The sequence below is a fragment of the Chionomys nivalis genome, chromosome 8, assembly GCF_950005125.1.
Source record: "Chionomys nivalis chromosome 8, mChiNiv1.1, whole genome shotgun sequence".
NCBI classification, from domain to species: Eukaryota; Metazoa; Chordata; class Mammalia; order Rodentia; family Cricetidae; genus Chionomys; species Chionomys nivalis.
In genome coordinates, this window is record NC_080093.1 from 68219928 (window position 1) to 68246121 (window position 26194).

At 43.0% G+C, this 26194-nt stretch overlaps 1 protein-coding gene across 1 annotated transcript in view; it reads right to left on the minus strand.

Annotated features, from left to right (window-relative positions):
* The window catches only part of Inpp5f (inositol polyphosphate-5-phosphatase F), an 89027-nt gene that overhangs the window by 6195 nt on the left and 56638 nt on the right, over positions 1-26194 (minus strand). Inside the window, exons 10-17 of the mRNA XM_057779666.1 lie at positions 22044-22168; positions 19907-19984; positions 18334-18454; positions 16662-16790; positions 14186-14303; positions 7589-7787; positions 1233-1304; positions 68-141 (exon numbers count right to left, since the gene is read on the minus strand). Of these exons, the coding sequence (XP_057635649.1) occupies positions 68-141; positions 1233-1304; positions 7589-7787; positions 14186-14303; positions 16662-16790; positions 18334-18454; positions 19907-19984; positions 22044-22168 (916 nt within the window). The remainder of the gene's footprint in view (positions 1-67; positions 142-1232; positions 1305-7588; positions 7788-14185; positions 14304-16661; positions 16791-18333; positions 18455-19906; positions 19985-22043; positions 22169-26194) is intronic.

The following is a 26194-nucleotide window of genomic DNA, read 5'->3' on the forward strand; positions in this document are numbered from 1 at the left end:
GAAAAGGGAAGTCTGCCACTACAGGTGGCTTGGATTATTTTGAGTTAGTTAATGTGTTTGCATTTACCTATTTCAATTTTTTCCAGGTCTTCTAGGCTCAGCCGTTGATACTGGTTTACTTTATCAACTTCATCATCATAACTAGGGACAGGGAGTGAAAAGAGGGTTAAAAGCAAATGCCTATCTGGCTGTGACTCCAAAGCAGGTACAATATAACAAGCTACCACATGCAATTAGAATAGAATCTTCCCGCATGCATTCTAGAACAAAGTGAACATTAAAAAGTATATATAAAACAAGAGTAACAGCCCAGCACACAGGAGGCAGAAGCCCATGCATCTCTGAGTTCCAGACCAGCCTGGTGTACATATTAAGTCCAGAACAGCCCTAGCTACATAACAGACAGAAGACCCGGTCTTTTAAAAAAAAAAAAAAATGTAGTTTTACCACTATTGGGGAATTTTACATACAAAAAGGAAATCAATTACAAGGCAAAAATAATTTCAGTTTTATAAACACAAAATGAAAATGAAAACAAATTAATTAAAATGAAAATAATACACATATTGGAGCACCTTAGTTAGGGAATAATAATAATAAGGAATAATGGGCCTGATACCTAAATCAAGGAGGAAAAGGGTCATTATGTATGCTAAAAGGCTTAGAGAATGACAGGAAAATGGCAGCTCAAACTGTGCCAAAAGTAAAGGAAATATTTACTCAGGAAATATACGCTAAACCTGAATTCTGGCGGCTCCAGAAATAGACACTTTGGCTTTGGCAGTGTCACAGTTAAATGCCTGTTTGGACATGGCGCTAACAGACCACCAAAGTCACATAATTCATCATGTGCTTGTAACCAAGGAGACACTGAAACTCACATAATCATATGCTTGTAACCATGGAGACACTGACGTGCGCATGCGCACACGCAAGCTATGCATCTTCAGAGCTGCATCATTCAGTGACAAAAAGCTGCAAGGAGTTCAGTGTCCAACAGTAGGAAGAAATACAGCAAAACGAGCCATGACACGCAGCCATTCATAAAAAAATCTATGCGTAGCGCCCAGGCTTTGATGAACACCAAATAATACTAAAACAGTGATAAATCAAACATGATGATTTAAAGGGCTCAGTGAAATTTCATATATAAACATGAAAACAAAAAAAGTTAATTCTCAAATCCAAATTATTTACCAAAAAACAAAAGCTTTAAATGAATGCGAACTTACTAGGCCACGTAGTAGGCGGAGTTAGAGAGCAGCAGCAGCACGTCCACATCTCTGTGAGCAGCATCCGTGAGGCTGCGCAGACACGGTATCCAAATTACTTTCATCCACATTTTTTTTTAGCAAGCATATTCCCACTTATGACAAAAGATTGCCCAGGGGGAACAAACGAAAATGGAATAATTCTACTTCTGAAGTTAAATGTAATACAAAAACATCTATCCACTTGGGGAAAAGAAAAAATATCTTAAGACAACACCTCCCCACCCCCACCTTTGAGTGGGGGTGGATTTGGATAAAGGGCCAGAGCTGAAGGGAGGGCTGTTCCTAGACACGGCCAGCAGGGGGCAGAGACCTCAAAGGAAAGGGGATAGTGTAAGCGCGGGAACTGGACAGCCATAGCGAGGTGGCTACTGGGAAGAAGAAAAACCGTGATGCCCAGAAAGAGAAATCTGTTCGTTTACATTTGCCAGTGTTCAAAATAGCACACTAGACACCAAGGATATTTCTGCAGCACTAGGAAACAGCTATTTTGAAAGCGCCTTAGATAAATGAAACGGTTGTGAACACGGAGGGAGGACGGCGAGCCACGCTCCATTTTCCCAATATAGATTACACTCAGCTTTCAAGGAATCAGTAAACACTGCCCAAGGCCATTTTGTCGCACTCCCCCCACACTCCAAATACCAAAATAGATTTGAATATAATTCAAGTGAGTGGTGAGCCATATTTAATGGCATCAGTGAAATGCACATCTTGAAAATTTTCTAATAAGGAACTGCCCAAGGACTAATACAGTCAACAAGCAGGCATAATCCAAATTCAAAATTTAACACAATTTCTAATCTGGCACGAGAAGCTTTTCCAGCCAAATCGATAAACCCGCGTGCCGATGGCTGACTTTTAGATACCATCGCAAGATATTCGCGCTTTAGGATTTTAAACCCACCTGCTATTTCTATCAAAGCAGTGACAAAAGCGAAAACAAACGAAGCACCTACTATGGATGGAACTTAAACCACCAGCTAACTTGCCCATGGGGAAGTCATTGTTAGAAGTGCTGCAGAGAAAGATGAATTTACAAAAACCTTCCTTTCAGTTTTCTGCGTCAGCAGCACCTTGTTGCAACCTAAATCCAACAGTTTTCATTTTAAATGAATTCCTCAGGTTTCGCCTACACTTAAGACCTCAATGAATGTACTAGCACGGAAGCACCTAATAAAACCGATGAGGGCTGATTCTGGCAGCCAATATCTGAACACGAGAACACCATTTAATGCAGCAATCTCGGCAGCTTCACGGAAAAGAACGCAGAACAACACGGATACTTACTGTATTGTAAAAACTGCCGCTGAGTTGAGTCACACCACGCCACAAAAATTACATCACGACACAAATTTTATGAAAAAAAACATCTAATTACAGTGTTACTTCCATCCTGGCTGCCTATTCTAGAGTTAGTATTTACATCAGACAAAAACATTATGTCCTTATCTAAAAGCATTTGGCACGAAACAAGCGGTCGAATGTTGTCGGCCTTTCCCCCCCACCCCATTTTTACTGCATTCTTAGGTGCAGTATATAATTCTCCCTACCCACCCCCTACCCTTAAAAAATAAAAAAAAAGCACATTTGATACGAACAAGAAAGAAAAGGGAAAAAGAAAAAACCCTTATTTATAAGTCCCCCACCCCCAGCACTGCAGCTCTTCCCTGCTGCCCTAATCATTTTTGTTTTCCCGCCACTGTGGCAAACCCTCCTTCCATACTATAAAAATAAAAATTGCCAAAACCACATGCAGCCCGACCACGGAGACAATGGTAGCATAAAAGGCGCTGTCTTCCGGGGACATCAACATCAGGCTTTGGAAAAGAAGCAATTTACAAGAAAAATATAGCCCCACAGGTACTTTAACCATAAGTCCTGCAAAGAGGAGGAAAATCTTAAAAGTCATGGCGAGAACACCATCGGACTTGGGCTCCGCAGCATTGGCAGGTGGTGCGCGAGGAGCAGGGGGCGGCGGCCGATTGAGGCGCGGCATCCTCTGCAGTGCAGACAGAGCACAGAGGCTGGGCGCAGGGGCAGGGCGCAGGGGACCGCCGGCAGCCTCAGCAGTTGCTCAGGGACCAGTCTGCACGTCTCCTAGTTCCGTCCAAATCTAAGCCTCCTCTCTGCGATCACTAAAGTCCGGCTGTTCTGCAGCAACTGGGGCGGCCAGGGCGCAGGCAGGAAGGAGACAAAGTCCGGGAGAGCTGCTTCTGTCCCGTGGCTGTGCAACGTTGTTGTCGCACTGCGCAGGCCAGATGCGGTGTGGACAATTCCCACGGCCGCTTTTGGCCTCCCCTGCGGAAGGCTCGTAAACTGCTTTCCAGAACAGTTTACACTACTGATACTGCAGTGAATGCAGCAAAATCTAACGCGTTGCCAAAGCGGTCTTCAGGACAACGCACTACGGCCGTATTTTAAAAATAATAACAGTAGCATAAAGAATAAAACATCAAATACTTATATAAAGACTATCTAACTCCTAAATCTGCATAGTTCTGCCTTATTCCCCAACTCGAATCCTAGCCCTGGTCTTCAGAAAAAAACTATTATAGCTCAAGGACAAAAAGACAAATAGTCTGGCCGTGAGGTCACTGAAAGGGCACTTGCCACACAAGTCGGAGACCTGCGGTCCATCTAAGCCTACCCTTTCACACAGAAACAGTCGTGTTTAGGCTCTCTCTCTCTCTCTCTCTCTCTCTGACACACACACACAAATAAATAAATATATTTTTGGTGATATCACACTGTGTAACAAACTTGCTAGGTAAACCCGGCTGGTCTCAAAATCACTGAGAGCCGCCTGCCTCTACCTCTCAGTGTGGGGATTAAAGCTACCTTGTCCTCCACCAGGCACCCAACAGTTTTGGAACCTTATGTGCATCCAGTTAGCACATACATACAGCGATTCTATAGAAAACTTAGATGCCCATAGCATGTTTCCCATGAAGAGAAAGGGGAAACCATGCTGGGACTCGTTCCTAAGCCCACACCCACACTGAAAACCAGAGCCTGCAGAGAAGCCCTTACAGAAAACAAGCTGGGCAGTGGTGGCACACACTTTAATCCCAGCACTGGGGAGACAGAGGCAGGTGGGTGTCTGTGAGTTTGAGGTCAGCCTGGTCTGCAGAAAGAGTTCCAGGATGGCCAGGGCTGTTAGACAGAAAAATCCTGTCTAAAAAAACAAAACAAAACAAAATGTACATAATCATACCTGACAACTGGTTTTATGAAAATCACTGTAAATCAATAAAATCCTGGCATCGGATCTTTAAGTAGCCACCAAAGGCTAAGGCTTGTTCCCAAGAAACAAAAACAATGGACTGGACAACTCAGCAGAAAGCTCAGCCTGAGACCAGGGGCACAGCAAAGCACATGAAGGATTCTGGGGCTTAATTTGTATGTGGACTATCTCCCTGATAGTCAGATACACAGCCGTGGGCTAAGTTAGCACCTACAGACCAGGCAGCATAAAGGCAGAAGTGGATGGACTTAAATCTCGCATCTTGGAACCCAATGTAAACGAGGTTTGTGGGGGAGAAAAGCACTTGGTGAGACCTGGCGACACAAATGGTCGTGTGCTTCAGCTTCCAATGAAGACAAAGTGGGATCCGCTTTGGGGGAATTACTCCATCTACACATCTCAAGTACAGAGAAAACGACTGTTCAGACCCTCAATATCTACCATGTTATTATTATTAATAGATAATTTTTTAAGCAGGAACTCTAGTTACAGATGTGCAGAAGACAGTCACTGGCCCCTACTAATCAGAAAGTCAAATTTTACTGCTATTGCAAAGGAGGGAGTAAAGCTAAGCATTGATGTGGGATTCCCCTCTGTATGCTGTGAATATGCTTTATTACCATTGGCTAATAAAGAAGCTGCTTTGGTCAATGGCTTAGCAGAATAAAGCCAGGCAGGAAATCCAAACAGAGATTATAGAGAGAGTAGGTGGGGTCAGGGAGATGTCATGTAGCTGTCAAAGGAGAAGGACCCAGACCCTTACCAGTAAGTCACAGCCTTGTGGCAATATAGAGATTAATAGAAATGGATTAATTGAAGATGTAAGAGCTAACTAGAAATATGCTTGAGTTATTGGCCAGTTGTAATTAATACAGTTTCTGTTTGATTATTCAGGTCTGGATGGCCAGGAAATGAACGAGCAGTTTCTGCTTACAAAGCATGGGAGCGAAGGCCTTTAGTCCCAGCACTTGGGAGGCAGAGGCATGAGGATCTCTGTGAGTTCAAGGCCAGCCTGGTCTACATAGAGATTTCCAGGACAGTCAGGGCTACACAGGGAAACCCTGTATCAAAAAAAGGAAAAATAAGAAGTAGCCCACATAACTACTAAGCATTGGGAAAGGGTGGGAGAAGAGAAGCATTACACCCTGCTAGTAACAAATGGGAACAGAAGCTACTGTGTTCCTCAAGTAAGTGTTCGCTAGCTGAAAATGCGAATCTGAGACTCTCACCATTTCAAAGCTGAGGACAACCTTGAGCTTCTGATCGTCCTGCTTCTGTCTTCCAAGAGCTGAGATCGTAGGCATGAGATATGAGTGATCGAACCCAGCGCTTCATGTATGTGAGGGAGTCTCTGCCAGCTGAACTACGGGCCCAGCTTGGGCGGCCACCTAAACACCTAGAGCTAGACTCTACCTTGTTCCACCACTATTTTCCCAACGCCAGTGCCAGTATTCCCATAAATCTTTGCAAGAGGTTTTAATGAGTCTTCACAAAGCATGCTTGCTCTAATCTTGTTACAGGTGTTGAGTATCACAGTTACTAACAACTTATTTTTAAGATTTAGTTTTGTGTATGTGTGTGTTGCCTGCACGTATGTCTGTGAGCACACGGATACAGTGACGGGTACAGAGAATATTTAACGAATGTAGCTGGTGGGTGTGCAGCTAACCTTGTGAGTCCTCTTGTACACTTTATCTTGAGAGTCCAATTTCTTCTTCTTTTTTTTTTTTTTTTTTTTTGGTTTTTCAAGACAGGGTTTCTCTATGGTTTTGGAGCCTGTCCTGGAACTAGCTCTTGTAGACCAGGCTGGTCTCGAACTCACAAGAGATCCGCCTGCCTCTGCCTCCCTAGTGCTGGGATTAAAGGCGTGCGCCACCATCGCCCGGCGATGCTTGTTATTTTTATTGGTATAAAGTGGTCTCAGACTTTCATAAAATAGGCCAATTCCTGCTTAACATTTTTTTTCTTTTTTTTTTTTTTTTTTTTTTGGTTTTTCGAGACAGGGTTTCTCTGTGGCTTTGGAGCCTGTCCTGGAACTAGCTCTTGTAGACCAGGCTGGTCTCGAACTCACAGAGATCCGCCTGCCTCTGCCTCCCGAGTGCTGGGATTAAAGGCGTGAGCCACCACCGCCCGGCTGCTTAACATTTTTTTAAAGCAGAAACACCCAGTTTTGAGTGTTCTTTAAATAATGATACAGCTGATCCATTTGTATGCTGTTCTGTTTTATTTCACTTTTTTTTAAATATTTATTTATTTATTATGTATACAATATTCTGTCTGTCTGTCTGCAGCCAGAAGAGGGCATCAGATCTCATTTCAGATGATTGTGAGCCACCATGTGGTTGCTGGGAATTGAACTCAGGACCTTTGGAAGAGCAGGCAGTGCTCTTAACCTCTGAGCCATCTCTCCAGCCCCTTATTTCACTTTTTGAGACAAAACTCCACTCTATAACCCAGGTTGCCTGGAATTCACTCTGTAGACTAGGCTGGCCTCAAACTCACAGAGATCCGCCTGCCTCTGCCTCCCGAGTGCTGGGATTAAAGGCGTGCGCTGCTATCACCTGACACTGGAACTCTAAATATCGCCCAAGCTGACCTTAAACCCAAGCAATCTCTCTGCTTCAGCCTGCCAAGGGCTGGAATTACAAGTATGAACCACCATTTCAGGCTTGAATTTTTTTAAATCAAGTATCATATTTAAGGGTGGGCGGTGATGGCGCACACCTTTAATCCCAGCACTCCGGAGGCAGTGGCAGGCAAATCACTGTGAGTTCGAGGCTAGCCTAGTCTACAAAGCGAGTTCCAGGACAGCTAGGACTGTTATAAAGAGAAACCATGTCTTGGGGAAAAAAAAAGGATCATATTTAAGCATTTCTTTTTATGTGTGATTTTTTTTCCAGCACCCTTTATTTCTGTACCAAATGTGATTGCACCTTGCACTGAAACTGCCATGCTTGATATGATCAGGTCCACACGTTATGGATAACTGCCAGCATTAACGGTGACAACTTATCAACCCCAGAAGGTTAAGAAGTTAAGTCCTTAGACCCCATTAGGGGCTCCAGCTCACCTAGGGTCACAGTCAATTAGGGCCCAGCCCCCATGGAACTTCTCATCACCCGGCAGCAGCAACTTCATGTAACTCTGTAAGAGCTGGCTGATGAGTTCCTGGTGGCTTCTCTGGTTTTCTTTATGCAAAGCTTCATGCTCTTTCTCCTTGGTAAATATGGAATAAAGATCTTCTGTCACTGGGATGCCTTGCATCAAATCTAGGGTAGAAGGGTTAATACTATCGTCATCTTAGCTTCACTAATGTATCTTTTAGAAAACAAGAGAGAATCCACAACCCCAAACAACAGGTATCATAAAAGAAAGCATTAGTGTAAATCTTTCCCACATTAAAGTAGGTTCAATTTTTTAGACTGGATACTAAAAGTATAAACAACAACAAACAAATTGGATGTCATCAAAAAGTTTTGTGTTTCTGGAACTATTTCAGGGGTGAGAAAACTGAGTTTTCCCTGGCTTCATTCACATCCTCCCTGGGGCCTGGTGACCCCTAGACCTGGTGCTGGCAAACTCTGGAAACCTTCTCATCAGCCCCTTCCTCCTGTGTGCTGTGCGCAGTGCTGTGCACTTCTCTCGCAGGCTCTGTCTTCTCTATTTCTCCCTGGCCCCGGGAGAGTCTCTACTTCACAGGAGGATGGACCTTTCAGGTGTGAATGGTACTTACCCTGTGCACTTGGGTGAGGAGTCTGATTGGTCATGGTTAGTACCTAATAGGAAGATGGTACTCCAGGTGACAGGAAGCATAATCCCACGGGGCACAAACAGTTAGAACAGATACTGTGTATAGAGCATGTGGGACTAGGGAAGACACAGCAGTACACCCCTCTTACATATCCTATGGAGGAGGGTATTGCTCAGGAGGTGCAGGTGAGGCCAAGAGTCTAGTCTATGCCTGATGATGAAGAAACTGGCCTTTCAGGTCTTGTAAGAAGCCAACTCGGCTGTGGAAGTAATGGGCAAAACCTAATCCTGAGCGGAAGCTGCTGCCCACCTGTTAATAAGGGACTAGCTCTCTGCCTGCTAGTTAGTGTGGACTTAGGGGAAACTAATTTGCAGGGATAAGGCTCAGTGGGAGAGATCTAAAACAAATCAAAAGTTATTTTGTAGCAGGGAGGTGGTGGCGCACGCCTTTAATCCCAGCACTCGGGAGGCAGAGGCAGGCGGATCTCTGTGAGTTCGAGGCCAGCCTGGTCTACAAGAGCTAGTTCCAGGACAGGAACCAAAAGCTACAGAGAAATCCTGTCTCGAAAAATTAAAAAAAAAAAAAAAAGTTATTTTGTGTATGTGATTTTTCAATAAAATTTGACTTTTTCAAATTAAAAACAAATTGCATTTCAAAATGCATCATTACAGAAGTGGAAAAATCCACAAGTACACGAGAATATTTACAACTCATTCATCTTGTGGGGGGTTTTGCATACTTAATACATAAAGAACTCCTAACCACTCAGCAATACAAAGCCAATCCAACTTTAAAACAAACAAAAATCGCCGGGTGGTGATGGCGCACGCTTTTAATCGTGAGCCAGAGGCAGATGGATCTCTGTGAGTTTGAGACCAGCCTGGTCTCAAGAGCTAGTTCCAGGACAGGCTCGAAAGCTACAGAGAAACCCTATCTCGAAAAACTTAAAAAAAAAAAAAAAAAAAAAGACTTCCTCCCAATGGGGCATACAGCTAAGGTTTTAATACACCATTATGAGTCCATGCCCTATGAAGACATCTTGGACATTGAGATCTCAGGCAGCTTATGGGAAAAATACCTGTCAGCCACTGGCCTCACCAAAGGACTAACAAGCTTCCACTACTACTGGTCTCTTTCAACTGTGAGGAGACCAAGACAGACAGCTGAACTCAGAGCCCAGGTTAGAGTTACATAATAAATAGGCACATTAACCGACGAAAGGAAGACATCTTTTCCCCCTTTCAATAAACTACTAAAATCCAAATCTCAGCTAGATGTGGTGCATGACTTCAATCCCAGCACTCAAACACAGGGAAGTGGATCTCTCAGCTTGAGACCAGCTGGGTTTAGATAGTAAGTTTCTGGCCAGCCAGCACTGCAGGGTGAGATCTTATCTTAAGAGATCCAAGTCTCAGCCGGGCGCACGCCTTTAATCTCAGCACTCGGGAGGCAGAGGCAGGAGGATCTCTGTGAGTTCGAGACCAGCCTGGTCTACAGAGCTAGTTCCAGGACAGGCTCCAAAGCCACAGAGAAACCCTGTCTCGAAAAACCAAAAAAAAAAAAAAAGAGAGAGAGAGATCCAAGTCTCTAATCATACCATGTACTTCTCATTTCTGGCAAATAAATCCAACTTTTTTTGTTTTGTTTGAGGAGATTAAACCAAGGGCCTCTTATTTGCTAGGTAAGTTCTCTAAAACTGAGTTAAAACCCAGTTCTGAATCCAACTTCTTTATATTAGATTTTTCCAATTCCTACCTGGTGTTTGGTTAGTGATATGGGATTCCCCTCTGTATGCTGTGAATGTGTTTGATTGCCATTGGTTAATAAAGAATCTGCTTTGACCTATGGAAGGGCAGAATATAGCCAGGCAGAATATAGCCAGGCAGGAAACCCAAACAGAGATACAGAGAGACAGCAGGTAGAGTCAAAGAGATGCCATGTAGCTGCTGAAGGAGGCGGATACCGGAACCTTACCAGTAGGCCACAGCATAATGGCAATACACAGATTCATAGAAATGAGTTAATTTAAGATTTAAAAGCTAGCTAGGAATACGCCTAAACTATTGGCTAAGCAGTGTTGTAATTAACATTGTTTCTGTGTGATTATTCAGGTCTGGGCAGCCGGAACAAAAGAGCAGTCTCCTTTTACAAAATGGCACCAATGAGGGCCAAATGTATCCACATAAAACCTGAGAGAGCTTGGGAAGGAATTCTAGACACAAAAGAACAGAGTTAAGCATGGCTTCTTGGAAGCAGCATTTTCTTGGATAGGCTCTGTTTGCTGGCAGTGAGCAGAGGCATGGCTCATTTAAGAGAAGGCTTCCTGACTCGGCATTAGCAGCAAAGATTGCAGCTCCTTTAAAAAAAAAAAAAAGCTTCCTGGTTTGTGCTGGTGGCACGAATGGCTCTGGCTCTTTCAGAGCATGTTTATAAGCTTCTTGGTGACAGCATGGACCAACTGCTTCCCAGAGAGGTGGTGAGCATAGTTCCCCCCTGGTGGTCCTACCTAGAGCTGGTGGCAAATGTACCTCTGCCATGTTAAAAGACCAAGAGAGGTGGAGCCAGCATCCAGGGCCACTGTGACCACACTGCTTACCTTTTTTTAAAATTGATTTTTATTAAGCTCTACATTTTTCTCTGCTCCCCTCCCTGCCTCTCCCCTCCCCTTCAATCCTCTCCTATGGTCCCCATGCTCCCAATTTACTCAGGAGATCTTATCTTTTTCTACTTCCCATGTAGCTAAGACCCATGTATGTCTCTCTTAGAGTCCTCATTGCTGTCTGAGTTCTCTGGAATTGTGATTTGTAGGCTGGTTTTCTTTGCTTTATGTTTAAAAACCACTTATGAGTGAGTACATATGATAATTGTCTTTCTGGGTCTGGGTTACCTCACCCAAAATGATGTTTTCTAGATCCATCCATTTTAAAAGTGCCCTTTGTCAGAAAATGATTTCAGATGCACACTAGGACAGATTCTGATACAAAGGGCTTCTGAACGAGACAGTGTGTTTAAAAAATGTATGCAGGCTTGGGAGAGAGAAGACAAATACAGACAGTTATAAAAAGAAGTAAATCACCTTTAAAAATAAAGTCTTTAAAGAAACAGTAAAAGTAATATAAGAGTACAGACAGTCATAGACGAAAGGAGTCAAGATGACAAAAATATTAAAAAGCAATAGAGTAAAAAAATGCCACATAAAGATGGAAAATACACAGAGTCTGGATTATGTATATTATTGTGTTTTCTTTGAATTTTTTGACAATGAATGAGCTAACTACAGAGAGACATTTCATTGCATGGGCTGCTAAACCAACATATATATATATATATATATATATATATATATATATATATATATATATATTAAAGGTATCTTGACTTCAAAATTTGACTCTAAGGATATGTTGCTTTGGAAAAGAGGTTCTGCTTTTGTTTCCATAGAAGATGATAACCTGTGGATTCCTCCCAGGATAATGTGCTTTGATGGAACAAGATCCTCTGAAAGTTCTCCATGAACCCCCAAAATACTTTGTCCAACAAACAGCAGGAAGTAGCTTGAAGAAAACTATGCCTAAATTTCCAAAATGACTGTTTATAAATGTTTATTTTCATTTAAAGGGAGTTGGGTATAAATCATTAATGGTCACAGTCAATCTACTTTTTTTTAAGAAAAGGAGAGATATGATATAAATAGGAATACTTTGCATTGGTATGGATCTTGGTCTATTGATACAAATTTAAGGTAGATTTTGTTACACTGTGAATATGTATTTCTGCTCTTGTTTAAGGCATTATACAGCTCATTTAAAAATGTAATGTATAATTTAAAAATATAGATTAATAGTCATCTATAATAATCAAACTTTTAGTAATGTTAGCTAGGTTTTCTAGATATATAGAGACATTTTTCAGTTAGATAATCTTCAACACTTCAAAAACATACAGAATATGACATTTAAGAGGTTTTAAAAACTTAGACTTTTCTCAACAGTGAGACATATCTGCTTCTGGCAGCACCAATTACTTCAGAGAGAAATTCTTTTTTTTTTTTTTTTTTTTTTTTTTAGATTTACTTATTTTGTGTACAGCATTCTGCCTGCATGCATGCCTGCAGGCCAGAAGAGGGCACCAGATCTCAGTACATGGTTGTGAGCCACCATCCATGTGGTTGCTGGGAATTGAACTCAGGACCTCTGGAAGAATAATCAGTGCTCTTAACCTCTGAGCCATCTCTCCAGCCCTTGAAGAAATTCTTTATGGAATTTGCCTTCACTGTGACAAGGCTAGGTATTTGGGCAAGAAACTGTTCTTGCTTGACAGTTTGTTGTATGAACTGGACAAGCAGGACCCACAGAAAAGTGACTGCTGAACTTTCCAAAAGATGGAATGGTCCTTCAGGGTTCCTGTTTTACAGAAGAAACTGCCAGACATTCTTCAGGACAAAGAAGTAAGCAACTGATGAACTTTGCCAGTACAAGGTAGAACAGATCTTCATATTTTGTGCTTCACTGAAAAGTTTGCCAGATACTATGGGCCTGTAGGCTGCAGATGGATGCCCCAATGTTACAAAAGAACTTTGGGTGACTGTCCAGGCAGTAAGATGTCTCTGTCAATTCTATAGTTTTGGAAGTTCCTTACAATGCACCTCCTGTTTACTTGGTAATATTATATCCTCTGGGGGCCTTTGATGGAGTTGAAGACTAGATAGTTATAATTATAGTTTTCCTTAGTTATGATCCTTAATTTGCCAAGTGTAAATGGACTAAATAGTTTAACCATAATTCTTGCTTAATGACTGTTTTGTATATGCAATTTTACTATGTTAAAGTTAAAACCTTCCTTTTTATTTAGACAGAAAAGGGGGATGATGTGGGATTCTCCTCTATATGCTGTGAATATATTTTATTACCATTAGTTAATAAAGAAGCTTTTTTTTCGCTTATGGCAGGGCAGAATAAAGCCAAGCAGGAAATCCAAACAGAGACACAGAGAGATAGTATGAGGAGTCAAAAAGACACCATGTTGTTGCCAAAGGAGAAGGATGCCAGAACCTTACTGGAAGACCACAGCCTTGTAGTGATACACAAATTAATAGAAATGGGTTAATTTAAGATTTAAGAGCTAGCTAGGAATATGCCTAAGCTATTGGTCAAGCAGTGTTGTAATTAAATAGTTTCTGTGTGATTATTCGGGTCTGGGCAGCTGAAATGAAAGAGCAGTCTCCGCTTACAGGCTAGGGTTATTTTAAAATAATCAGACAAAAGAAACGCAAGTTAAAAAATATTCTTAGGGGCCATAGATCATTCATGTCATATTTGTTTCTGATCCAAAACACTCTACTTTCACTTTAGTCCCATAAAATAACATTTTCTTGAATAGGAAATTAATATATTAATGCAGGAATTTTATGGGTAAAATCTACCTTCCTATTTCCTCTTCTACAAAGTCATCAGTTGGTTCAGATAACCTGTAAATGTGGTACCTTAATACCCTGTTAAATCATGGTTATGGAAAACAGTGGTGTATTTGGATGATAAATGACTATCAGGAAAAGAAGAAAACGATCTGTTTACATGGCTTGAGCAATAGGAAAACCAACACACCATGAAGATTCTGCATGCTGAGGTTTGGGTACTGCACCCCACACACTGGAGCTTCAATCCTGTTCTTCTATTACGTGAATAACAAACTGACTAACACAAATGGAATTATGTTTCCTTTGTTGCTTCAGTTGAAAGCATTTGTCAAGTGCTAAGTCTGGGAAAATTTGAACTTGATATGTTAGGTAAGGTGCTCAATGTAGAAACACAAGTACATTTCAAAACACAATAAAGGCAAGAAGCTGAATTCTGTCAAATAGCACTCACTCCCAGAAGGAACTACAGTCTTACAGAAAGAGGACCTTTCTGTTCTTACCTATGACAGCTTGCCTGTAAGCATCCTTGAACCGACTGAGGTAGTACCTATTTGCAGAGTTAACTCCATCTTTCATAACTCCAGCCAACTTCCTTTCTCCTGTTCTTGTAAAGTCACCCTATCAAAGAAAAGGCAACTGTGGAAATTTATTCAGATTTGAGAATGTTCACAAAATTCATTTGAGACTTTCAGTTCAAGACAAGAACTCTACAGGCTTCCAAGTTATAAAAGTCTTAAATTAAATTGTAGTTAAATTAAAATATGTAGTAGCAATTGACTCTGATCTACGCAGGCCAAATATCTATATGCAATATTTATTCATGGCATCAAGTGTTCAGTTAGATGGCCCCTTTAGGGCAAAGCCATTCCTGGCAACTTGTATAAAGAAATTTCTAAATAGAAAACAATTATTTGACAGATACTAAAAGGATAAAAACATATTTTTCAAGGCTCATACTGGTATAAAATCAAAACTAAAATTTTAAGGGGAGAGGAAGGGATTTGAGACAAGCCCCAGTAGCCCAGACTGGCCTTACTCTGTAGCCAAAAATGACCTTGTACTCTTGACCCTCCTGCCTCCTCATCCCAAAAGCTAGAATCACAGGCTTACACCACCATACCAGTGAATAGAGATATAGTGACTTAGAGCTATTTACAGATAAAGAAGGTCCGCTGCTTTCCCTGCTCTAGCCCACTGTTTTTATACAAGACAGTCTCAGAAACAGGTGTGCTTCTCCAACCTTGTTGGAGAAAGTGTGTCGCTCAGAGTGGGTTTTGAGTTTCAAAAGCCCACGTCCCAGTCTCTCTCTGCCTGCAGATCAGGACATAGCTCTCAGCTATGTCTCCGGGACCATGCCTGCCTTGCTTGCTGCCATGCTTCCTGCCAGGACGGTAACAGAATAATCCTCTGAAACTGTAAGCCAGCCCCCAGTAAATACTTCCTTTTATAAGAATTGCCTTGGTCATGGTGTCTCTTCACAGCAAGTTTAGGACACAGGCCATATCCTAAAACTGACAGTTTAGGAAGAACACCCTGCCAACAAGCTGCCCACTTCCAGAAGTCTTAGAACAATATCACATACAGATAGCAAGGCATGCATGTGGAATCCACAGCATTCTAACTCAAAGGAAGAAACGGAGGCAGCGCTTGGATAGGGAATTCTAAAGCTCATTTTCCTTAATTATTAAAAATGTTTTCTGGGGGCTGGCTTAGTAGTTAGGGTTTGCTGCTCTTGTGAGGGGCCTGGGTTTAGTTCCTAACACCTAACTCAGGTGGCTCACAACTGCTTGTAACTCCAGGACTAGGGATCTGACCTCCTATGGCTTCCTCGGGTACCTAAATGTATATGATGCACACAAAGTCACACACACACACACGGAGCCAGATGAGATGACTCACTTCTGTAATCCCAGCTGAGGGTGGACAGTACCAGTACGGCCTACATAGAGGCACTGTCATAAAAATAGGACAAGTTTTTATATTTATTACTTAACCAGAACCCACAGAAGCAGATGTCTATTGAGTCCTTGGTCCGGTTACTTTGTTTGCTTGGGTTTTGCTAGGAATCAGCTCTGGGCCTCACACATTCTGGGCCAGTGCTCCACCAAACAAGCTACATTTTGTTAGAAGAGATATGGTCCTAGATGAAATAGTAGCTTCGAGGAAAATCAACACAAACCTAATTTAAACACCCAGCCACTTCCTGCTGCCCACGAAGAGTACCCCCATGTTGAGAATTCGGTTGCCAGCAACTGTATTTACATTGAAGGTTCTATGAAGAACAGTTCTGTAGGCTCTTCAAAACACTCAACCCATTAAACAAAAACCAAGACAGCATGCCTTCAGCACATACTGTGTCAGGGAACAGTCCAAGCCCGTATACCCTATAACAGTCTGTTTCAGTGGGTCTATTATCTCCACTGGACAACTAGCAGAACCGAACAGGTGTCTTGTCCAAGGTCATACTTTATAAGAGGCAAGATTAAGATTCACACTCAAAGCAGACAAAAGTATCCCAGGATAGGTCAGGTCCCAGTAGGCATGTCTTATTTGTATGCAGCTTTAAAATGAATGCACGGTCAGGCATGGTGGTGCACAGGGAGGCAGAAACAGGAGGATCTCTGTTTGAGGATGGCTAGGACCACGTAGTGAATTTGAGGACAGTCAGGGCTACATAGTAAGGCCCTGTCTCAAAATAAAATAAAAATTTCATATTTCCAGATTCCTTTGAAAAACTGAAAGATGTAGCAACGTGGGGCCGCAGAAAGGACAATCTTCTCCAGAGACAGTGCACTCCCATCATATCCACACAGGCCACTACGCCCTGATCTAACAGTGGGCTCCTGCAATAGTCAGACATTCCAGAAAGAAATCAAGTAACAGACCCATCATCTGAGCCCAGATACCTTTTAATCAAAAACAAGATTGATTTAGAACCTCAGATAAAATGATCCCCAATGCCCACTATACAGTTACCTTCAGAGCAGCTGTCCCGGCATACTGTCTGCTGATAGAGTCACCATTGTTAGCCCACATTATCTGGTAGATCCGATTGCATTTCACAGGTAGTGGCTGTTCTGGGGGCATCACACCGAGTTTTTTAAGCTAAAATAAACACATTGGTGGGGTAGATGATATATGAGAAACTAGAGCAGGAAATGTATACTACAGACAAAGAGAACAAGCTGCCATATAATTTAGGTTCCTCTATAAAAAGTGTTTTCAGACTTTCTTTAACTAGAGTGTATGTGTCAGGGGAGAGGGGTGTGGGTGTGGATGTGTTCATGTTATAAGAACATTGGGCAGTCAGAGGACAACTTTTGGGAGCCAGTACTCCCTTCCACCATGTGTGTCCCAGAGAGCAAACTCAACGTTTTCAGGCTTGGTGGCAAGTACTTTACCCACTAAGCAAGCACCTCACTGGTTCCTTCACACTTTATTTTTAAGACAGTCTTGCTATGTAGCCCAGGCTTGCCTAGAGTTCTGAATCCTCTGGACTCAGGCTCATGAATGCTGAGATGACAGCTCATTTTTTAAAAACTAAACCCGTGGCAGATATGGTGGCGCACACCTTTAATCCCAGCGCTCAGAAGGCAGAGGCAGGAGGATCTCTGTAGATTCCAGGACAGCTGGAGGTACATACAGAGACCCTGTTTCAAAAACAATTATTATTAAATGAAGTACTACTACCAATTACTTTAACCGAATAAATATAAGTAAATGTTTACACTGTTGTAATTTTTTAATGTATAGGCTACTACTACTATTATATTTTGCCCGTTTTAAATTTGTCTAAGAAGTGAAATCAAATACCAAAAAAACAAGAAGAAACAATAGCATGAACAATATCTGAGTAGCAATCCCGAGGGCAAGGGTTTTGTGTGTTTTCTGGATATGAATCGTCTCATTTCCTCCTCACAACAACACTGTTACAAAGATGTTGGGACTCAGATCTGGGGAGGTTTCCTAGAGCCAATACCTTCCATGTGGTGAAGACAGGGTGTAATTCAAAAGCTTTACTGACAAATATTACTTCAAAAGAACAGAACAGAGTCCTCAAAGAGCAGTGGGACTCCATGTGGGGCAGGATGCAAACGAGCACTACATTAGCCCGTAGCACAGGAAGTTGGTAACCAGGTGTTAAGGGGACACGGAGGTAACAAATGGCAGGGGATACCATGGGAACTGCTTCTGGGTTGTCAAAGGAATCAACAAATCCCAGAGAGCCACCCACTAACAGGAATGACACCTCACTCATGGCCTTCTCTAGTTCCCACCCCCCACCAGCCCCACCCTACCATCCTGCCAGTGCTGGCCAAACACAAATTCACAGCCCAAAATACAAAAAAATGGGTTTGAAGCTCAGTGAAAAAATGGAAAAAAAAAAAAAAAAAAAAGACAAACAACTACATAATGCCCCAAAGAGATTCAAAACATTTGCGGGTTGAGTATTTAAGAAAATGCCACCACACCCACATCTACTTCTACTAAGTTGCATTCCCAGGTTTTTATGCAAGACAAATGTTTGCATGCTAAAAAATGCTCCACAAAATATTTGAACTTCCAAACGATGTTGCACTATCTACTCACGCACGAAGCGCAAACTATTTTAAGGTAAACATTTGGAATCAAAGGGACTCTGGATTACCTGATGCTCCATGACTACTCGTGCAATGGCAGCTTGGACCACGTTGGTGCGATCTAGGCAGTCCATGCAATTAACTCGGAAAATTCCTTCTTGCTTACATATTACCCCAGCTTGATCGACCCTTTAAAAGAAGCATGGAATTAATGTACAACTCTAAAAGGTTTTCAAGAAACACAGCTCATTCTGGCTTCTTGGGACCCTAGTCTTTATGGATGCACAGCTCCCTAGGCCTGGATGTAGTGGGGAGGGCCTTGGACTTCCCACAGGGCAGGGTTCCCTGCCCTCTCTCAAGCAGGGTGGGAGAGGGAGGAGGGGGTGTGGGGGAGCGGGAGGATTTGGGAGGAGGGAAGGAAGTGTAAATAATTGAATGGAAAAAATAATAATAATAATAAAAAACATGCAACAGCAGCAGCACTAGCTGGCAACGGCGCAGGCAGAGCCGTATACTGCAGGCGTGCTCTGCAGACTCCACTGCTGAGGTGCAGAACACGCTGGGGCAGTGAGGTATTGCTACACTCATCTGAAAACTCAAAAGCAAGACAGGAGGAACCAAGAGAACAAGCGACTCCCCTCCCTCTAAAGATGGCAGAGCTGCCGTGACCACATTTGTAGGTGATTATAAACCAGGAGGCATTTTAAAGCCCGTCTTGTTCCTCCCTTTCTAAGACCAAGTGGAACTATCTAAAACACACTAAGCGGCTTCTCCACCTGCCATGGAGTCATGCAGTAAGCCTCTGCCCTCTAAGTTCTCAGGCCACCCGTGCGTGTAGTCTTAATGTCTACTCAACTCTTCTCTCCTGGCCTTTAAGACCTTGTTCCCCCTCCTTACGTCTACCTCCTGGAGTCTGGGCATCTTTTCGTTCTCTTTAATCTCAAAATGCCTAGAAACTGAATGCCTTTAAGCTTTCCTTCCCATATGAGAGATGGCCAAAGAAGAAGACAAAATGGAAGCCACAGAGAATGAGAGGGACAAGCTTAAGTCCTTTAAATGCAGTGGCGACACTCCACGTCATTTCCCAACCATCTGACGTGTTCCCCATTCACGGAGAGTACTTCCTAGTCTACTGGTGGCACTCAGGAAAGGAAGGAGACTGAACTGTCAGCATAACCATGCTGTGCTGATGTTTCAGTTGTGCTAGATGAACACACGACTTCACAGACCAAGCTCAAAACAACTTTTTATGAAATATTGTGCTGGTCTGAACGAGAATGGACCCACAGGCCCATATATCTGAGTGTCTGGTGCCCAGGTAGTGGAACTATTTGGGAAGGCTGAGGAGGTGGCCTTATTGAAAGAGGTATGTCACTAGGTGGGCTTTAAGGTTTCAAAAGCCCAAGCCATCCCCAGTTAGCTGCCCTCTGCTTTGTGTCTGTGGCTCTGATGGAAGCTCTCAGCTACTGCCCTAGCATCATGTCACGCCTGCTCCTCTGCCTGCTGCCATACTCCCTGCCATGATGGTCATGGACTCTAACCCTCTGGAAGCAAGAACCCCAAATTAAATTTTTTTAATAAGTTGCTTTGGTCACAGTGTCTCTTCACAGGTACAGAAAAATAACAAGTACAGATACATACCAACACCACTTCATGTCAAGAATAATGTCGTAAATGGCATTTGTCAGGATTTGAACATTCTCAAACTTCATTCCTCGGCTAAAACACATTTCCCAAAAAACAAACAAAACCAGTCTTTAGTATTATAACAGACTTATTTTTTAATTTACTTAGGCTAAAAGGGGCTGAGGGTGTAGCTTAGTGGTAGAGCAATTGCCTAGCATGCATAGGTGCCAATCCCCAGGGGCATTAAAACAAACAAAAGCTGAGAATGGTGGCGCACACCTTTAGTCCCAGAATTCGAGAGGCAGAGACAACTCTGTGAGTTTGAGGCTAGCCTGGACTATACAGTGAGACTCTATCTCAAAAAAAACAAAAAAACAAAAACCCTTAAGATATTAGTTTTTTATATTTAAATCAAATTTTGTTTATCTATTCTGTGTGTGTGCATGCTTGCGATGTGGGGCACACATGCAATGGTGTGCACACGAGGCGGTCAGAGGACAACTTTCAGGAGTTGGTTCTCTTTACCATATGGATTTTAGGGATCAAATTCAGGTCAACAGGCTTGGCAGCAGGCATCTTTATCCACGGAGGCATCTTGCCAGCCTCTTAGGATCTTTAAAGTGGCTCAAAAATCTTAAAGAGAACTGTTACCACATATACATGGTTTCAGTACTACTGTATATTAGGGAATTCTACAGCAAACTTGCACTTGAAGGCATAAGTACAAACACAGATGTGCTTGAAGCAGTCCGCACAGATGCCTCTTTCCCTACAACTCTTTCTCACCAGGTAAACTCCCAGGCAGAAGGTGACTGCAGCGAAAGCCCCTGCTCTCAGAATACATGCCGACTGAGGGTGTCAGTAACAGGACTCACTTCCTGCTGATCAATCAAGCACACCAGGAGTTTATCTAGAGGGACAGGAGCACTGCTCCAGGTGAAGACAGCCAGCAGGATAAGGACATTCTACACCTCTGCTGCGGATGCTCTACAGTCCCCCAGCAGGATAAGGACATTCTACCCCTCTGCTGCGGATGCTCTACAGTCCCCCAGCAGGATAAGGACATTCTACCCCTCTGCTGCGGATGCTCTACAGTCCCCCAGCAGGATAAGGACATTCTCCACCTCTGCTGCGGATGCTCTACAGTCCCCCAGCAGGATAAGGACATTCTACCCCTCTGCTGCGGATGCTCTACAGTCCCCCAGCAGGATAAGGACATTCTCCACCTCTGCTGCGGATGCTCTACAGTCCCCCAGCAGGATAAGGACATTCTACCCCTCTGCTGCGGATGCTCTACAGTCCCCCAGCAGGATAAGGACATTCTACCCCTCTGCTGCGGATGCTCTACAGTCCCCCAGCAGGATAAGGACATTCTACCACCTCTGCTGCGGATGCTCTACAGTCCCCCAGCAGGATAAGGACACTCTACCCTCTGCTGCGGATGCTCTACAGTCCCCCAGCAGGATAAGGACATTCTACCCCTCTGCTGCGGATGCTCTACAGTCCCCCAGCAGGATAAGGACATTCTCCACCTCTGCTGCGGATGCTCTACAGTCCCCCAGCAGGATAAGGACATTCTACCCCTCTGCTGCGGATGCTCTACAGTCCCCCAGCAGGATAAGGACATTCTCCACCTCTGCTGCGGATGCTCTACAGTCCCCCAGCAGGATAAGGACATTCTACCACCTCTGCTGCGGATGCTCTACAGTCCCCCAGCAGGATAAGGACATTCTCCACCTCTGCTGCGGATGCTCTACAGTCCCCCAGCAGGATAAGGACATTCTACACCTCTGCTGCGGATGCTCTACAGTCCCCCAGCAGGATAAGGACATTCTACACCTCTGCTGCGGATGCTCTACAGTCCCCCAGCAGGATAAGGACATTCTACCCCTCTGCTGCGGATGCTCTACAGCCCCCAGCAGCTGCGATCAAAGCCAGAACCGGAACTTGAGTTCTCCATACGATTCGGAACAGAAAGATTGTAAATACTTCTGCAACAGTATCCTCAAAGGCCTTGTCACAAACACGTAGCAGCAAGTGAACATTACACCTTTCCCTTCTGAGCAGGGAGGAAGGGGCATTGTCCTTCCCAGGAGAGAGCAGAGAAGGACGTCCCTTTAGCAATAGCAGGCCTCCCAGGAAGACGGCTTACCAGTGCTCGTGGAAGTCAAAGGAGACGTAGGTGAGCTGCGAGTTGTTGAAGAGCAACACCTGCTTCAGGTAAGCATCGCCAATAATCTTCTCCCGTCCAGCCTGGTCGACCAGGTTAATAATAACCTGTGAGAGTGAAGGGCAAGAAAGCTAAGATCAGCTAGACCTCAGAATCGTAATGTGGAATTACAGTTAGCAAATATCTTATAGTTGTGCTTAGAAATCAATCCACTCAAGCATCAATTTTCCCATAAAATTGTTATATAAATTTAGTTTTATAAGAACTGCTGACATCAGTGGTAATAGTTCTATATATTTGCCCTAACCAACAAAAACACAAAGTAAAACATGTTTCTTAATATTTTTTAAAGTGTTTTTTTATCATGTGTGTATGTGTGTGTTCACACTCCCAGGGGCCCAAAGCATCAGATCTCCCTGGAGTTGGAGTTACAGGCAGCTGTGAGCTGCCTTATTTGGGTGCTGGGAACTGACTTGGATCCTTCTGGACCTCCATGGTCTTGACTGCTGAGCCATCTCTTCAGCCCAAACAGTAGGTATTTTAAATAGGCAGAATAACTTAAAAAAAAAACAACAAACCTACAAACTAAACATTGGAAAACTACTGAAATATGTAAAAGAAAACCTGAACAGATGGAAATATGTACCATGTTGCTGAATCTCAAGGTCCAATATTGCAAAGATGTCAAGTCTCCCTAAATTAATCTATATATTCAACAATCCCAATCAAAATTCAACCAGAATCTTTCCATAGGCAAGACAAGTTAATTCTAAAGTTCATCTGAAAGAGTAAATACTTGGGAGAAAAAACTGGAAAGCAATAAACGCAGAGGAATTTTCCCCATTTGGAGCAATTCTATGTATACTACATAGCAGACAAGTCTGTAGAACAAAACACATAACCGACTCAAGAGAACAGGCTGGCAGCCAAAGACCTGAGTCCACGGAGCAGTGATGGGTGTACTAAGCACACCACCGGGGACAAGCACACAAGACTATGCCAGGGGCACTGGGAAAACTGTCCACAAGGAAAAGAGAATTACAGTAGCACCCTACATCTCTTTAGTGAAACACAAAATAAATTCTAGATGCATCAATGACCTGCATGTTTTTCTTCAAGTTATATTTTAAAAAGAGTAATTTTTCACAGCTGTAGGTGGGAGCATGACCTTCTAAGCATAATATAAAATTTAGAAGACAAAGAAAAATACAGATGTGATAACAGAAAAATTTAAATCTGTGTACAAGTGACATTATAAGCAAAGGTCAAAAAGAAAAAAACCCCAACAAACAAAAAACAAAAACCAAGGAACTCTCATGAGAAACTACCACACAAAATCAACAATTTATAGAGTACCATAAATAGAATAAGAAAAAATCTGGGTAAATTCAGTAAACAAAACAGTAAACTTGATACTATAGTCCTGTTAATAGTCAAATGCAAATGTTAAGATATAAAAGTTTTTACCTACATACAAGTAAATTTAAATACTAAACACAGAAAGCATTGGTGAACATGGGAAAACAGAAACACTGTTTCTGGGAGTATAAGTTGTATGATCTCTTAAAAATGATTTTAATTTACTATTGTTTATGTTGGGTGGGTGGATGGGCACAAATATCATAGTGCACAAGGCAGGGATCAGAGGGCAACTCTGTGGACTTTCACTGGCCCTGGTGTGGTATCTCTGAAAGCAACTGAATGGTAAATATCAACTTCAAATGTATATACTGTTTAATTCAACAAGTTTGGTTTCACGGATATATTGTGTATAAACAAGTACCCTAAATAAGCATGAAAGATGTTTTCTTCTATTTACTATTACTATTTAATATTAGGGGGCATGCACATGTCGAGGTGCCGGGGGGGTGGAGTTAAGAAAGTAGCTTTGTGAACTGTTCTCTCCCTCCCCTGTACATGGGCTCTAGACAGCCTTCTGGGACATCTTGCCAGCTCTCCGTTCTCGTTTAGCTGATTTTGTTGTTTTCCCTTTTCTTTCCTTTTTTTCTTTTCTTTTGAGAAAGAGTCTCACTATGTAGCACTGGCTGTCCTGGAACGTGCTATGTAGACCAAGCTGACCTCAAACTCAGAGAGATCCACCTGCCTCTGCCTCCGGAGTGATGGATTAAACAAGTGTGTCACCACACCCAACTTACTATTTTTTTTCAAACTGAATTTTTATGTAGTCTAGAGCTTGAACTTGCTGAGTAGCCTAGGCTAGCCTAAACCTTGGAATCCCTTCCACAACCTCCCAGGTTCTGGGATTACAGACATGCGCCACCATTCCCAGCTTGATGATTTCTTTTTTTTTTTTTTTTTTTGGTTTTTCGAGACAGGGTTTCTCTGTGGTTTTGGAGCCTGTCCTGGAACTAGCTCTTGTAGACCAGGCTGGTCTCGAACTCACAGAGATCCGCCTGCCTCTGCCTCCCAAGTGCTGGGATTAAAGGCGTGCGCCACCACCGCCCGGCGATGATTTCTTATAATAGCAAAAAGTGCTAGTATATTCTGAAGGTCCGTCAATGGGGAAAAGGCTGGCAGCCAGAGGTCTTAAATAAAACAAAACCACTGCAGAACGGCACACACAGAGTTCTTTGTGACTGTGCTTCCATTGTGAATGTGCTGGTGTCAGGTAATTTTTGCTACAAAAAATAAACCACAGACTCAAATCTCAGAACAAGTCTGGAAGCAGCGGAGCTGAGTTCAGGGATCCCAGAAGCCGCTGAGCACTGGCTCTTTCCACCTTCACGATTGTGCCACTCTCTCCATTGTTTCTTCCCTAGCAGCACACTGGATAAACATCCTGCTGGTTCATTCACAGTCCTGATACAGCTGTAAGAGTCCTCCATTAAATCCAGACAACCGCGGGGCACTGTAGGTCCTGGGATACCTTTTATTAGAAGAGCAGGAAGCTCTGCCCACACCATACATCGCTGTCAAACAGTCCCAGCCCAAACCAGTCATAGGCAAGAGCAATGCTGCCACCACTGCTGAGTCACACTGACCCGGGCCCTCACCCCTCAGAGCAATTACCCAGAGGGACACACCTGCTGGAAACCAGGAAGTGTCTGCTCAGTACACACACCTAGAAATCGATGTCAGAGTCAACAGGAAGCAGAGAACGAATGTGGGAAGACATTGTTCCCTCGGCTTGCACACCTCAGTATTGCTCCTTTTCTCAATTTTGTGCTACTTTGAAATGTGGTTTATTCTTTTTAATGTTACTTACAATTAGGACTATGACTCATGCATGAATCAACTCACACTATCAAGGGACTCAAATGCAGAGTGAGACCAAATCATTCCTGACCACATCCGATCCCACATGCCTCCCTGAATGCGCCCTGTTCTGACGCCACAGCGAGTGTTCTTGCATAAGCACCCTTGACTGAACACATTTGCAGGCTTGTTTTCCTATTGAAGTGCTAATTGCCTCCATCCTTTCCCAAATTTGATGTTTCTCATCTTTATTCCTTCAGCCACTGCAGTGTGTGAGTCATGGTTTTAATTTGCATTTCCCGGATGACTAGTGAGCTGACGCACCTTCTCACATGCTTTTATGACTTTGTAAACTATCCTTTTACATAGATTCTGTTCAGTACTTTTGTCCAGCTTTCTTTTGGAATGTACGTCATTAATGGGTTTAGAAGACACTTAAACACACTGTAAGATATAAGACCAAATCCTAACCATTAAAGATTCACTTTATGTGTGTTTAGCCTACATGGATCCATGCGTCACATGGATGTTACAGAGACTATAGACACATGGCACTGTGCCTGGCTGCACGTGAGCTCCATGTCATACCTGTGCATCATGTACTTTACCCATGGAGCCATCTCCCCAGTCATTACTTTTATTTTTTTAACAATTATTTCTGCTTTTGTTTTGTTTATTGAGACAAGGTTTCGCTATTTAGTACTGGAACTCACTATTATAGACCAGGCTGGCCTCAGACTCACTGAGATCCTCTTGCCTATGGCTCCCGAGTGCTGGCGTTAAAAGTGTGTGCTACCATATTTCTTTCTTTCTCTTTCTTCCTGAATTATGTGTGCTTGTGTACTTTGTGTGGGGCCTGTGCATGTGAGCACAACTGTACAGGGAGCTCTTTTAGAGGGGGAATCACAGGTTGTGAG